A 16,115-nucleotide genomic window follows, 5' to 3' on the forward strand; every position below is an offset into this window, starting at 1 on the left:
AAATTCACAACGATATTGGATTTCACCCGACGGTTTAATGAATTTAAACTTGAAAATGTTACTTTATATTTTATTTTATATAGTAACTAAATACTAAATGCTGAAAATTATTTGAATAGGAAAATCGCAAGTAAGTTATTATTTTATACTAATGAATATTTCATTCTTATTTATTCAACAACAAATGTTTATGGTAATGTGACAGAAATTGATGAATTTGAAACCATGTTTTACTAATCCACAATTAATCTCATACATTTTCATTCCTCATTTTCTTATATCAGATTGCTACATACTACGAGCCGAGATGGCCCAGTGGTTAGAACGCGTGCATCTTAACCGATGATTTCGGGTTCAAACCCAGGCAGGCACCACTGAATTTTCATGTGCTTAATTTGTGTTTATAATTCATCTCGTGCTCGGCGGTGAAGGAAAACATCGTGAGGAAACTTGCATGTGTCTAATTTCAACGAGATTCTGCCACATGTGTATTCCGCCAACCCGCATTGGAGCAGCGTGGTGGAATATGCTCCAAACCTTCTCCCCAAAGGGAGAGAAGGCCTTTAGCCCAGCAGTGGGAACATTTACAGACTGCTAATGCTAATGCTAAAAAAAAACATACTACGAATGTCAAACTGAGGTTTTGCAATGAAAAACCATGCAATAGACAATTCGTTTAGTTACTTGGCTCGTGTGAGATCATTTATTTTCACTGACACTGACACTGAGATAGATGTCAGTTGTAGGCACTTTGACAGCTCATCTTCGATCTTCAATACTCGATTGCGCGATTGGCAATTAGGACTGCAGGAGTAATGATCTGACTGAATTGTCGGTTAAGTAGACTACATGGACTAGCCTAGCGACTAATGCTTAATTTGATATTGCGTGTCGTAGAATTATCTGATATTTTTAGTCATTCTTAAGTGATTGTGCTGCTATCCATATAAGTGTTAGAACTGTGTGTGCAAAATTTAAAGGCTTGGCGACGAGGGTTTTCAGTTTTAAGTTTTAATTAACTGTTATTTTTATTGAAGTAATATTTTTAAAACTGTATTTTCTCTGTGAGCATAAAAACGAATATGCAAGTATTATAATAGCTATTTAACGTTATTTGTCTGTAGTGTGAAAACAATAATAGAATTGCAATTTGAAACTAAGAAACAATTAAATTACATAGAATCTACCTGCACCTGCTGCTCTACAATACTGCAGGAACCATGTGTTTTATACTTATTAAAAAGTCTTGTAATATTAGTAAAAATAGCAACGTATAATTATTATTACATCTAAAAATTGTGGTTCAAGGAGAATATATCTTTTGCTGAAAACATAATTGACTTTGAACATAATGAAAAAGGATTTTATTTTTTTCTGCCTCGGCGACTCTGATGTCGCGTTTGTGAATAGATGTCTTGAGGCCGTGCTCTAGGATGGTCCTTTCTGAGACACCCACTATGACATCACATACACATCATGAATCTAATGACCGATGGATAAAGTATGTTTAAGTTTATTTTTGTGATACATATCTGTAAAAATAAAAAAGACATGTGTAGAAATCGTGACGTACGAGTACATACTATTATTGTTAGGGAAAAGCAAAAGCTAGTTACGAATCTTTCTGTTTTAACAGGATCCAGAAAAACATACAAGATTGTGTAATCAGGAATTCCAAAAAAATCGTTTATGTACGTTTGTGTGTTAGAGAATATTATAAAACTAACAATTTTCTAGATTCTACACCTTGTCAACGAAATAATCACCTGCGGGCAATTTCGAACAGAAATATGAAAAATGTCATGTTGTCTTAGATTTTCGCGATTATTACACATTAAAATAAAACTAGTTTTTAACGGATTTAATCGCGTATATTAATTATTTTATTATATTTTAACATCCCGACGTTTCGAGCACTTTGCAGTATTCGTGGTCTGCTCAGACCACCAGAGTCTGCCCGTGACCACGAACACTGCAAAGTGCTCGAAACGTCGGGATGTTAAAATAAAATAATTAATATACGCGATTAAATCCGTTAAAAAAAACTAGTTTTATTTCAATGTGTAATAATCGCGAAAATCTAAGACAACATTATATAATAAAATAATTAATATACGCGATTAAATCCGTTAAAAACTAGTTTTATTTCAATGAAAAATGTCATTGTAAATTGCTGAAAAAATTAATAAAAGTCTGAGTTTAATTCGCCGGTTCTCCTCATACTTGAGATGTTTTTTTCCAAACTGACTATATTTTTTTAAGTAAATGATAACGACAACATGCCTTATTTTACACACAATAGCTTTGCAATCTTAATTTCTGTAAATGGAGATTACTGTTTTAGAAGTGCTCTCATCTTTATACACTTAAAAAACTTAAGCTGAGAGGTTGTTGAACTAAAACAACTTTTAGAAAGGAGTTTGGTATTAAGACTTTGTTCAAGTAATTTGTGAAAGACATTTTCTTTTAAGACAATTTCTAAACAATATTAATACGTATATAATATATGAAGGCAATTATTATTAATTAGAATAATAATAATTATTATTAAACAAATATTTAGAAAAAAAATAGTACCTTAGGAAATATTATCCTAGATTCCATAGTTTGCGACGGATTGATATGGTCATGTCATTCTGTATAAGGAATGAGATCCATTTTTCTTAAAGCTCTAATGTCTATGGACGGACGTAACCACTTACCATCGGGTTGACCCATCTGTCCGCTTGCCTTTCTGTTCTTATATATTTCTCACGCACGCGCAATTCATCCGTTGCTCTGAACGTACGAAAAGAAAGTGCCTACGTGATACGTAAATGTCAGACCATACCGAAAGGACCGTACTCCGTTTTGACCTTGATCCAAAAAGACCATTGTTAAAAAAAGTTAAGGAAACTCTACATGTGTACATAGGACCATAAGTAAACTAATACAATATTAAACAAATCGAACAATATGTTTTCCATAAGCAAAATGAAACTCAATTATCGGATGGATATAGAAAAACAAATAAAAGTGAAGTAACAAGGGTCGGCTGACCCTTTACTTCTAATTATACGTTCGTATCGTACCTTTATCACCACTCTCGTGACACACAATTATATGCTCTACTTATTTATTTATTTTTTTCATATTATTTGTGCAATACAATTAATTTTTCAAGAAAGGTAGCGATTCTGAATCATGGTAACTATTTTAGGAAATAATTGGTATTATTCCTTATTTTGTTCGAATTTTAGTCAAATAAAGAAAAGATTCCTGTATCATTTCTCAATCAATCTTAACCAAACAAGTTAAATCGAAACAGACAGACAATGCTACTTTCGTTTTTATAGACATTAAAAGACCTTGTTAAAGTTAACAACCCTTACATCAATGTTTTATGATCCGATAAATGTAACGTATTTTATTCCGCCAACCCGCATTGGAGCAGTGTGGTAGAATATGCTCCAAAACCTTCTCATCAAAGGAAGAGGAGGCCTTTAGCCCAGCAGTGGGAAAATTTACAGGCTACTAATGCTAAACAAGTCATCATCATCATTTGAGCCGGAAGCTACAACTCCACTAGACAAAAGCGCTAAATTTTTGTATATACAAAAAGTCATAAAAATCGCACTAAATTTTCTCAAAATTTTAGTGTTTTCGCCTATTTACAACAGACGATATTTATGTTATGACTTTGGCAGATTTAACGATTTCGATTTAGAAACTAAAGAAGAACTAATGTCTATGAAGCTTCATCTTCAGCGTTGATCAGACGACATGTAGATAATTACGTATTTAACTAATCGAAATTATCAATTATTTCGTGTAAGAAGTATATGTTATGTAGTATGTATTGGTACTAAGACACAAGTACCTACGAGTATATGTATATTCCTACAAATGAGGCAAGTGCTTCAATCAATACCAAACCAAAGTTTATTAACACAAAATGATGGATTTGCCTGTCATAATTAATTACAACATTAGTGATTAGTTGTAAATTGCTTTTGGGGGTAATTCAGCTTGAAGTTATTATTTTGGTTATCGATAGATTGATAATTATAAATCGGAACATATAGTATACCACAACGAAATCATTTCATACAATTATTATATTCTTTATATATATATATATATATTTTTAGACTCATTTATGTGTTTTAATTAGTTTACCTAATTGAACTGAAAAATAAGTAATAAATATTACTAACAGTATTTAAAACGGGATATTTACCATATTTAAAACATGGTAAATATCCCGTTTTAAATACTGTTAGTAATAAAAATAACCATGTTAATTTAAAATCTTATAAAGTAATAAATATATTTAACACCGACAATGCGTCACCAATCTTGGGATCTAAGATATTTGTCCCTTGTGGGTTAGTTTCACTGGCTTATTCAGTATTCACCCCTTCAAACTGAAACACAACAATACTAAGCATTGCTGACAGCTGAATGTGATGTGATAAGTGGTTCATGTTCAGGCAGGCTTGCACAAAGACATATCACTTCGTGAATCGAATCAAATTAATTTTATTCAAGTAAACTTCACAATGAAGCGTTTTTGAATCGCCGATATTTAAATACTACTATTCGGAAAGCTTCCAGCGAGAAAAAAACGGTAAGAAACTCGCATAGTTACTCTTTTCAAATAAACAGATTTACAATGCTCTTTGTTACAATAATTAGTGTCCTGTAATGGAACCGGAGCCTAAATCCAGGCGATTTTTTCTATTTGTTTATTTGTTTATTAATTTAGTCTTAATAAACTTTTTAAATTTAGTAAATGGTAAATTGATTATATTATAAATATCTGATTATATATGCGTATACCATTGCCCTAAAACGTTCTCTGTACCGTATGCAAACTAAATCAGGGGTTACAAGTTTATTCTTATTCCTTGTATGAATAGTATGTATATCAGCTTTTATGGAAAAAAAATTAGCCCGTATTTAGGAAATGGAAGTACTGCATTCCTAGGCCTCAAAGAGCTCGTTCGAACTAATCTGGCTCCAGTCTTGTCGGATTGCCGTTGAAAATGCATTGAATAGAAATGAGAATACGAAATGCACATATATTCGCACACGTATACAATATATTTAGAATTCGTTGTAAACGTCGTTACTAAAATCTCTTTAAAGGAAACTAATATCTTAAATCTATAAATATTATACAAAGACGATTTCTGCCTCTGTTTATATCTCTGTTAACTTCTCCCTAATAACAATTTTGATGCAAAACTCTTATAGAAAGTGCGATAAACGAGCTAGATTCGTACCTACTATTTTATGAATGATACAAAATTTGTGGTTTAGTATTCGTTGATTTCCATGAAGTATTATTATTAGTATTTTAATTGTATTCAAATAATCAACTGTCGGAAAAGAATACTGAGTTTTTTGACGTTCCGACCCAATAGTTCCACAATCACTCTAATCGTGAGGGGCCTTTTAATTCCTTATTTTTTATGTGGCCATCTCATATTGACTATAGGACCTCCTGGCCTGGCCTTATAAGATAGCCACTAAACAAATGAAGCAGTTAGTAGCATTAATAAAGAAATTCAAAGCTTCGAATAAGTACCATTACAAGATCGAACAAAACTATTTTTAAAATATTACTTTTATAATATTCACATTGAAATTTTGTTCAGTGTGAAAGAACAAAGCAGCGTTACACTTCAACGCTTTGTCAAAGGACGATTGTTTGACTTTTAAGAATTTCTTCTCAGAACTTGTTCTAGCAAACCTTGAACATTTCATTTATATTTGAAATAAAGTATATGCAAATCATTTCTCTTTAAATAAACAGAAAATGAATGAAAATAAAGTTAGTGACCAACTGGAAAATCGCAACTTGCAAGCAATTCATTTCGCTATTTCTAAAATATTCCTAACTTATAAAAAAAATGATCAGTCCGTAAATGTCCCACTTCTGGGTACAAGCACAAGATAAATAATAATTATAAACATAATTAATCAATTGCCCCAAAACCTCAAAATTAAGTTTATTTTGCATTTATTTTTATCTATTTATATCCTTTTTTTTAAATATAAAAATATAGTATAAATTATTAAAAATTATATTCCAAATTTTAGAATCAACACAAAAATTTTCAACGAAAACATAAAATATTTAAAAGCCATTTTCAGCTTCACAGAATGCAAGGGAATGGTAAAGACATGGGATGATGATTTGTCCTTCAAGAAGCGTTCGAGACATTACTCGAGAGCTATGTGAGTAATTTATCGATATAGCATTCGATTTACCCGTAACAAATCGATTGCAATACGCCTTCAGAATCGTCAAATAGTTGAAAATGACGAAAATGTCTTCTTCTATAATTTTACATTGAGGATGAATCGCCTGGTGTATATTCCAAGTAAATGAAATGGAAAATGAAGAAAAACAAATGAACGGGAAGATACTAGATCAGCATTCTTGCCACCATTCCAAGCGGTCAAGATTTGTACAATAATTATTTCATTCATATTTAAGGACTTAATGTTAATAATTCTTATATAAATACAAAAAGTCTTTATGGTATCTAATAGATAGCCCAACGTAATAAAATAAACAATAGATCATATATTTATGTATGCCACTAGCATTATCAACATCACAGATAAAAAAAAATGTAAACATTCTCATTAACAGTCCGTAGCCTATAAGTTGGAAGTGGGTACATTTTCTTACCTCGGAAAGAACGTAAAGCTATTGGTCCTGGGCCTGAACTCTTTCCGGACGTTTCGGATTAGCTGTGCCATCGGATTATAAAAGTGAGAGATTAGACAGTGCACCTGTTTTCGCACAAACTTGTGAACTATCATAGGTAGATAGCAAGTCTCTCTATTGACAGATCACTGTGGACGAAATTTGATGACACCAATTACCAAACAAAATTAACACTACTAACACTAGAACTAGCGCCCCGTTTCGTCCTTCTAATGTAATTTTAAATTATAATTATTTCTCTTTAAAACAATGTAATCTGTATACAGATATTTTCTTTTAACAATAATTTAGAATCTAGACACGCGGTAGCGTGTCAGCCAAGTTCTAGTAACAGAACTGGCTAGTAGCACCGTGTGTAATATTACACGAACCATTTGGAGCCACTTTTGACCTCCTCATAACTCAAAAACTATTTGACATAGATGTGTCAAATTTGGCTCATATATTGAGACTCGCAAGATACATATGTGTTCCAAATTTCATAAACGCATCTCAAATGGTTATTTAGATATTAACGTCTAAAAATCGTCATTTTTATCACTGACTGACCTATAGATCAAAACTATATCCTACTTCCAGGTGACTTAGAAAGTTCAAATTTGGCATGCAGGTAGATAATTAGGCCAATATAAAGGAAAAAATCTGAAACTGGTAATTTTTTATCATTTTATTATAATTTTTCATTTTATTGGGTCTATAGGAACACTTATATACTTAGTTCCTGTAATAACTGTAATAATAAAAAAATGATGTAAGAACCAGCAATCAAAACTTATGACAGCCGGTCTTCAAGTGGATTTTAAGGTCTTCACGTGAATATATAACAAGTTGAATACCACCCTTAAGTTTTTTAAATCCAAATATTTCCGTTTTAGTACTTATGAGTATAGCCGACTTTCGTATTTATTACGTTATTAACTAGCATTTAGCGCACATCAATGGTGCCAAATAATTATACTTAAAAAAAAAAAAATAATAGGCATTTCGGTACACGGCGCGCGACGCGACGCCGGAGCAGCGGGTTAGGAGCGTTGCGATTAAACCTTAACGCGGACGTGTCTGAGCGAGTGGCAACCGCGCTCATAAGAATTATTTCAATACCTTCCGATGGAAACTGCCTAGTCTATTCGACTGCATATTTTTTGTTTGAGTATACTAGTATACAACAATAAAAAAGGTTTCGTGAGATTGTAGTAGAGTATGTATATCGTAACTGGAATGATTTAAGTTTGTACTCTAGCGCTACAAACGGGGATCCTTATTGCTTGGAAGAACAGTATCGAGCAAGCATGCTGATGTCAGCAAAGGACTGATGAATGGGTCCAATGGAAAAATAGAGAAGGTACATTGGGGACGTCGATAACAGCAATAGCGCACGTAAAATAACAATTCAATTTAAACATAATTTAATTTGCGAACTAGAAGTCAAAACCAAGTTACAGATATTAAGTAATGTACATATATGTTCAAAGGAAATAATTCTCTATTTGCTTAGCATATTCTACTATTATACACAAATTACAAGACCTTCGCCTTGACGGTGCTCTTTTCGACATAGGCTCCTCTATATTAAGTAAAGAGCAGGCTTACGTTGGCCTCTCTAGAGTTAAAACCTTAGATGGAGTACATCTTATCAATTTAGGTCCAATTCAAATCAAGACACAAGAGAGCTCTATTGTAGAGTACAACCGTCTGCGCACGTTATATCACCCCTACTTGGCCAAATTAAGTATAAACAGAAAACGCGTAAAAAAAAATCCGGACACTGAATGGGCAATTCACTCGAACATTTCAGAGGTACCTACAAGAAAAATAAGAACGTATCAAAAAAAAGACAATTATACCCCGTAAACGTAGGAAAATAGAATAGCTTAACAAAAACCATTTGGTATTAATTTTGTTATTAATAAGTACCTATTAATAATTTATATACAAAAAGTAGTGATATCCCATCAAAAACATAAATGTAAAAATGAGAGCCAAGTTAAATATTATGATATATACCTTGGTTGTTGACTTCAACGACAAAAGAAGTGAGATCTAAATTTTTGCCAAGTTAAATAGCCCTTCTGAAATTTATTTATAACTACATAAAATAGCATTTCTTCTTATAACTTGGGATAATATATTGTTGCCTAAGGTCTGACTTGGCTAGTTCTTATATGTTTATAAACACAACTTGTAGTTTGTGTTTAAAATAACAAATTATAACTCAGAACATCTAAGAAGAATGGAGGACAGCTCAGTATTGCTTAGTTAGTATATACGTACATTAAGAGCTGCGATGGTCCAGTCACTAGAAAACATTAATCTTAACCAGATATTGCGAGTTCATATCTAGACAATTACCATTGAATATTTGCGTGCTTAATTTGTGTTTATAATTCATTTGTAAAGGCTTAGAACTTACGAAGGCTATAATATGATTCTTATATGAGAACTAGCCAAGTCAGACCTTAGGCAACAATATATTATCCCAAGTTATAAGAAGAAATGCTATTTTATGTAGTTATAAATAAATTTCAGAAGGGCTATTTAACTTGGCAAAAATTTAGATCTCACTTCTTTTGTCGTTGAAGTCAACAACCAAGGTATATATCATAATATTTAACTTGGCTCTCATTTTTACATTTATGTTTTTGATGGGATATAATATTAATTCCCATTGAACAAAATCCCATCGTTTACATAACATGTTATGACTTGAAAATATTCTTTGTTTTCAAAACGAGCGACTGACAGGGCTTTATTTGCTTGTCATACCGTCACTTTTGCAAACAATTATAAAAGTCGTGATAAATAAACAAGTTTTATTACAAAGCCAGTCGAATAGATTGACGACCTCCATGGTCGAGTAGTGTGTACACCGGTTTTCATGGGTACGCCACTCCGAGGCCCCGGGTTCGATTCCCGGCCGAGTCGATGTAGAAAAAGTTCATTAGTTTTCTATGTTGTCTTGGGTCTGGGTGTTTGTGGTACCGTCGTTACTTCTGATTTTCCATAACACAAGTGCTTTAGCTACTTACATTGGGATCAGAGTAATGTGATGTTGTCCAATATATTTATTATTATTTATTATAGATGTACATATAATGTTTTATTTTATAACAGAAAGCCGACAAGTTTACCTTCCTTAGGTACAAGGTATGAATTGCCATGTACCAAGTCTATGAGTGGCATAGACTTTGCAATGGTTCTATGTTTATATAGTTCCTTTATCATTACGTCATGACTATAAAATCTAAAAGGTTATGTCATATTCAACCTCCTTCATTCATCCATGAACATGAATACAACAAAATATTAATGTTTGCTAATAGCCCAGACAACCTATGGATTTTAGACCAATTACATTCCAAGCTTTATTTAAATTTGAGTAATCGCTCCCTGAAAACAGCCGAAATGGCCCAGTGGTTAGAACGCGTGCATCTTAACCGATGATTTCGGGTTCAAACCCAGGCAGGCACCACTGAAATTTCATGTGCTTAATTTGTGTTTATAATTCATCTCGTGCTCGGCGGTGAAGGAAAACATCGTGAGGAAACCTGCATGTGTCTAATTTCAACGAAATTCTGCCACATGTGTATTCCGCCAACCCGCATTGGAGCAGCGTGGTGGAATATGCTCCAAACCTTCTCCTCAAAGGGAGAGGAGACCTTTATCCCAGCAGTGGGACATTTACGGGCTGCTAATGCTAATGCTAAAATCGCTCCCTGTGTAATATGGGGTTATAAAAAGTAAGAAAGCATTGCTAAACGTAAATAAGGCCTAAGTGTAGCTCTATCTTACCTATCTTATAGCAAGCTTCGTTAGTCTAATAGATCTAATAAGGCTGATCCTGAGCTAAAAATAATAATAACAATTCATATTATAATTCCTCATTAAATAATTTTCTTGAAGTAATCATATGTGAAAATACTATGATATCAATTTTCCTTTGTCAATCTTTTATTGAGCAGGGATTGTTTTAATACTACAGTAGCATCGATGATTTGGAAATGCTTATGAAAATAAACTTTCACACACAGCTGACATAATTAAAAGAAAAGACTGAAAAAACGATTCCGAATTCCAAGTAAAATGAAAATAATTAATTTTATTTTTATTTCGAGACGATTTTGGCTAGAATATTTAATATTAATGATTTTATAAATACCACAACTAATTCAGAAAGTACATTTACATATTGTAATCTACAGAACTACCGCTTTAATGTTCTTAACGAATCTTGTTAGTCGTTTAAACTAACTTAAACTAACACGTATTAAAGACGAGAAATACTGAAGGTGTCATTTCATCTGGTCATAAAATTAAGCCCTTAAACTTTGGCTATTAAGAAAATACCGGCCGCTTAAAATTGTCCATTTATAGACGGCTGTTCTAGTGTTGAATTAATATGTTCCAGTACAATGCCCTCTTCCGTTATATCTACAAAATTATTCCAAATTGCATGCACGTTTCTGTGTCGTAACTGCTTACTGCAACCTGTTTCGTTAGTCTATTGAGAATATCCCATATACAAATACGTTACATTTTTTTTTTCAAATTTTGAACGTATTACTTTAAGTTATAAGGTCTTAACAACTAGTGGTACCTGGTTGTGGTTTTCATTGGGTTACCATGACAGGTACCACTCAGAAAGCAATAAAATTAAAAAACACCAATTTTTATATTATCCATATGTTATTTATTAAGTCAAAACAAATAAAAAATATATTGTTAAACAACCACCATTTGTGAATAATAATCTATGCTGCGTATTGATTTGTAATGTTAATAATTGGTAAAATAGCAAATTCTGTAAAGTTAAATTACGAGAGGATTTTAGTGCATTCCTCCACTGTATCTTTAACATTCATACACTCGTCGCTTTCGGTCCACTGGGGGCAATTCTGAAATATAAAAATTCCCAGATATTTTTATACGTCGAAAACATGACATAACAGTTCTATCGGTGACTTTCTCAGTGAATTCGAAATTCACAAATCATTACATTTCATTGAACTGAATATAAAACAGAAACTTCTTACTTAAAACTATATTTCTTTAGACTTCTTACCGCAAATATATGGAACTCTATGCAATTTCCAATGTCTCTTAAATAGCAAGTATCCTCCTGGCTGTAAGCGCCTAAATCATCGTTCAAGCACTTAACTTTAACAACATCGTATATATTTGTGTAATTTTCGAAATCCTTTTCGAGTGAATTCTCCAACTTAATAATATCAATTGTCCCATTAGACATGAGAAAACCTTTTCTTTGTCCATAACACGTATCCAAGTCACACTGAAAATATGGATTAATTTAAATATATTAAGCAGCTTTTATACGAGTTAATTATCTCGATTCACTTACAGACTCTCGCAAATGCGGGAGGAATTGTTTTTTGACACCAAAATGTTCTCTTTTAATTTAATAAATACCGATAAGGCTTGAAATAACAGCTATAAAGAAAAAACTGATTTCAACATTTCTTCCTTATAAAAGTTTAATGTTAAATTTTATTATGTACTAAAAATATTAAAAAGTAAACGATGCGTTGAAGAACATTAAAAGAGATTTAATGTTGGATTTTTTTAAATTTCGAATTATCTATTATTGCATTAGCAGCCCGTAAAGTCCCACTGCTGGGATAAAGGCCTCCTCTCCCTTTGAGGAGAAGGTTTTGGAGCATATTCCACCACGCTGCTCCAATGCGGGTTGGCGGAATACACATGTGGCAGAATTTCGTTGAAATTAGACACATGCAGGTTTCCTCACGATGTTTTCCTTCACCGCCGAGCACGAGATGAATTATAAACACAAATTAAGCACATGAAATTTCAGTGGTGCCTGCCTGGGTTTGAACCCGAAATCATCGGTTAAGATGCACGCGTTCTAGCCACTGGGCCACCTCGGCTCTTCTATTACAATTGACAGACGGTAAAAATACATTAAAAGTATTTACATATTATGCGTACATTTCAAAATCTAATTAGAAAAGTTGTGTCTAATTGGATTTGATAATTAGAGTTATCTGCCCGCCTTTCGTAGCAAAACTTTATTATTGCCACGTATAATTTACAATAAACTTGACCGATAGAGAATAGCTAAAGTTAACCTAAGATTGCGGAACCAAACCCGGCACTGAGTTTGTATGTGCTTGATTTGTGTGTTATATTTCTTCGTGTTCGTCGTTAAAGAAAAAGGTCGTGCATGTTTTAGATAAAATATATAATTTTATCCACCCGAGATACTATGACGTTTCCATAAAATTTTGCTATCATGAAAATTTTGGTGTTATTTTTAGTAGACTCTTAAAAAACATTTTATGACTCGACTACATTCAGCCAATATTATAAATAATATTTTAATATTTATAAAAATACTAAAGGGTGTCCTTTAGTATTTTTAGTTCATTTCATTCGTGGTTTGTTTAATATTTTGGCTCTGGCCTGAACCAAGCTCAACTTACTTTACTCCGTATTTATTTATTGTTTTAATTATGACTTCTTTCAATAACAAATATTTTTTCACAACTACCGGGCGTCCCGTGGCAAAAAGGCAACTTTGGTAAGAAGCCACGTGTAACCTCTTTAAATCGTCAATATGTCACTAATTAGGGAATTTAAAATCTCATATACCTTACATCGGTAATTAAATTTACCAGTTCACTTCTCAAACCAATATCGAATAACCAACCACACAAAACAGGCTCGCCGAAAGCCCTACCAATGCATATAAGTATTCTACAAATTGTATTGTTTTTACTCACTGAATGTGATTCACGATGTGCTTCTAAACATTCTCTTAAAATAACTTTATTTTCTTCAGAGGTTACGTAGTTGCAGCAGTGCCTATTTAACTGTAAATCAAAATTATCAATTAAAAAGTCCGTCTAATTAATATATTATCATTGTAGCAGTTCTTTTTCTATTTACGTCAATTATACGCATCTTAAATTGGAAAACAAAAAAAAAATTAAAAAAAAATGCATAAGTTCATATAATTGTTATATTTTTGGCACGTTTTTGTAAGGTATTTTATAAATTCGGTTTGGTAGTCTATCTAAATAAAAAATATAAACTTAAGATACAGATTAAATAAATGATTAGTTTTAAAAATAACATGCCGACTTACTATAATTGTATCGAGACAACTGCCCACGTCTTGCGAGTTTACCTAAAGAATAAATGATTGTTTTAAATTCAAATAAAGGGGATTATCGCTTAAAATAGCATTGATATTTAAAAATAACTAAAAATTCATTTTTTATTAATTTACTTAAATGAAATTTAGTGCACAAAATATACTGTCTGCTCATTCAAATATCAAAATTCTTAATCAATTGACTAGTTCATTATATGCGGATCGTCTAGGATGTTAGCGGGCGAATGGTGTTAACTTCAAATAATCAATTTCCAAACATATAAATTAAGAATAATACCAATTAGAAAAAAGATTCAATTTTCAAGAACTCAAGCGCAGAAAAAAAAATTGAATCACAATAAAAAAAAAGTAATAATATTGCATGAGCATTACATTGTTATGTATACATACAGACCTACAACTTTTAATCTCATTTTGAAGGTCTATAGTTTATACAAAGTAAACTTTAATTTCGGATACTTAAGAAATCCAATAAACCATAACCGACAATTATAATAACGATCACAAATATTAAAATACATAATAATAATAAATAATAAATATTGGACAACATCTATGCACAATGTGCATAATGTGTTAGCTAAAGCACTTGTGTTATAGAAAATCAGAAGTAACGATGGTACCATAAACGCCCAGATCCAAGGCAACATAGAAAACTAATGAACTTTTTCTACATCGACTCGGCTGGGAATCGAACCCGGGCCCTCGGAGTGGCGTACCCACGAAAACCGGTGTACACACTACTCGACTACGGAGGTAGTTAAATACAATAAATTAACAACGAGTAAACTTTTCAAAAGTTAGTGAAAAAAATAAAATTATATCCAAAAATGTTTTTGTAATAATATATACAAATATAAATGTTATTTTAACAAAAATAACTTTTAAATTTGTATACTTAAATATCTTCCTACGATACTTACCACTGCAATAAGACCAAGCAAAATAAAAATGCGATCCATGGCTGATGACATTTCAAACTATTATCAGATGCAAGTCTGCTTTTATATATACTTTTTAAATTAAAACATCAATCACCGTGATCACACAGCAGAAAATTGTACCGTTTACATGAGAATTTAATCATAAAAATAGTTTGAGAGTAATCTTTATAATAACCGTTACATATTTTTTTATTATTTACGAGTGTATATCTACAACCTAACGACAGATTTATACAACCTATATATAGTATCACAATTATTTTGCAATCAAATAAAAATATATATAACACAACAAGATTTAATTGAATTTAATTAATTTAATTTCAAACCGACGATTCAAACCGTAGATTCTGTGAAAAAGAACCAGCAGCCACCAAAATTATGTTTAATTAGCAAAGTAAAAAAAACATCTGCGGAATTTTATTATAAAACCGAAATACGGAAGCTTGGTATTTTCATTGAATCTATAAAAATAATAAATAATATTGTAAATATATAATACTATAGTGTCGGTTATATTAAGATCGTCAAGTTTTAAAGTACACCTTAACTTTTCATATCCTACATTAGGGACAACAAACAGTACACATTTTGTGATATTTAAAACTATTTTATTTTACACACACCTTATATCAAGAACAACATAGTTTACATAGACATAATTAATTTGCTTTTTTTTTAAGTTTAAAAAATTATAAAATCTCGTCAACAACCAATAAAATATCACAAATACCTTAAATTGACCCTTGTGGAACACCAAGTTTTAGCAAGAATTCAGAAGACTGTTCAAAAAATAGAATACGTCTAAGCGTACTGAAAAGATGAAGAAAATCTAAACGGATTTTAGTACACGCATTAGATTAAAGCGCTTTAAAAGCAGTCAAGGTAATATTCAGAAATATTAAGTAACAAGCTTAGATTTAGTCACGGATATGAAAGCAAGTACGCAAAAATTTCATTTTAGTACAAATTGAAGAAAGTCACGTAGATGCCTTAACGATCCTGCTGCTGCAAACGATACCCTGTTAACTTATTTGCTGTTTGTTTCGTTCTTATGTGACCTTGGTATTGCGTTTGACAGATTAAGTAAGAAATTATTAAATGATTAGATGATTACAAAAACGCTTACATTATTTATACAATATTTTAATAAATTCTGTAATAATAATAATTAGCTTTAAATTATTTTTGAATTGTATTGATAACATTGATAATAAATCAGAGGGTACTTTGACTTTTCTGTTCAATTTTGTGAATCATGTGATTTGTTGTGAGGCTTATATAAGTGATGGAAGCT

The 16,115-nt window shown here is 31.8% G+C and overlaps 1 protein-coding gene across 1 annotated transcript; it reads right to left on the reverse strand.

Annotated features, from left to right (window-relative positions):
* Positions 1-11,419: 11,419 nt before the first annotated feature.
* Positions 11,420-14,838, reverse strand: LOC125066482. The gene is made up of 5 exons (XM_047674569.1): positions 14,798-14,838; positions 13,845-13,886; positions 13,480-13,569; positions 11,784-12,011; positions 11,420-11,616 (listed from the first exon to the last, which is right to left on the reverse strand). Exons 1-5 carry the CDS (start codon positions 14,834-14,836, stop codon positions 11,536-11,538), a joined length of 480 nt encoding a protein of 159 aa, XP_047530525.1. The 5' UTR covers positions 14,837-14,838; the 3' UTR covers positions 11,420-11,535.
* Positions 14,839-16,115: the final 1,277 nt, after the last annotated feature.

This window comes from Vanessa atalanta, chromosome 9 (genome assembly GCF_905147765.1).
Source record: "Vanessa atalanta chromosome 9, ilVanAtal1.2, whole genome shotgun sequence".
NCBI classification, from domain to species: domain Eukaryota; kingdom Metazoa; phylum Arthropoda; class Insecta; order Lepidoptera; family Nymphalidae; genus Vanessa; species Vanessa atalanta.

Bases quoted from the DNA above. Each gene is read 5' to 3' on its own strand.
- LOC125066482 (XM_047674569.1), bottom strand. From the start codon at position 14,836: ATGGATCGCATTTTTATTTTGCTTGGTCTTATTGCAGTG. The intron at 13,570-13,844 runs GTAAGTCGGCAT...TTTGATTTACAG, and splicing joins GTTGTCTCGATACAATTATA to TTAAATAGGCACTGCTGCAA. The intron at 12,012-13,479 runs GTGAGTAAAAAC...CCATATTTTCAG, and splicing joins CACATCGTGAATCACATTCA to TGTGACTTGGATACGTGTTA.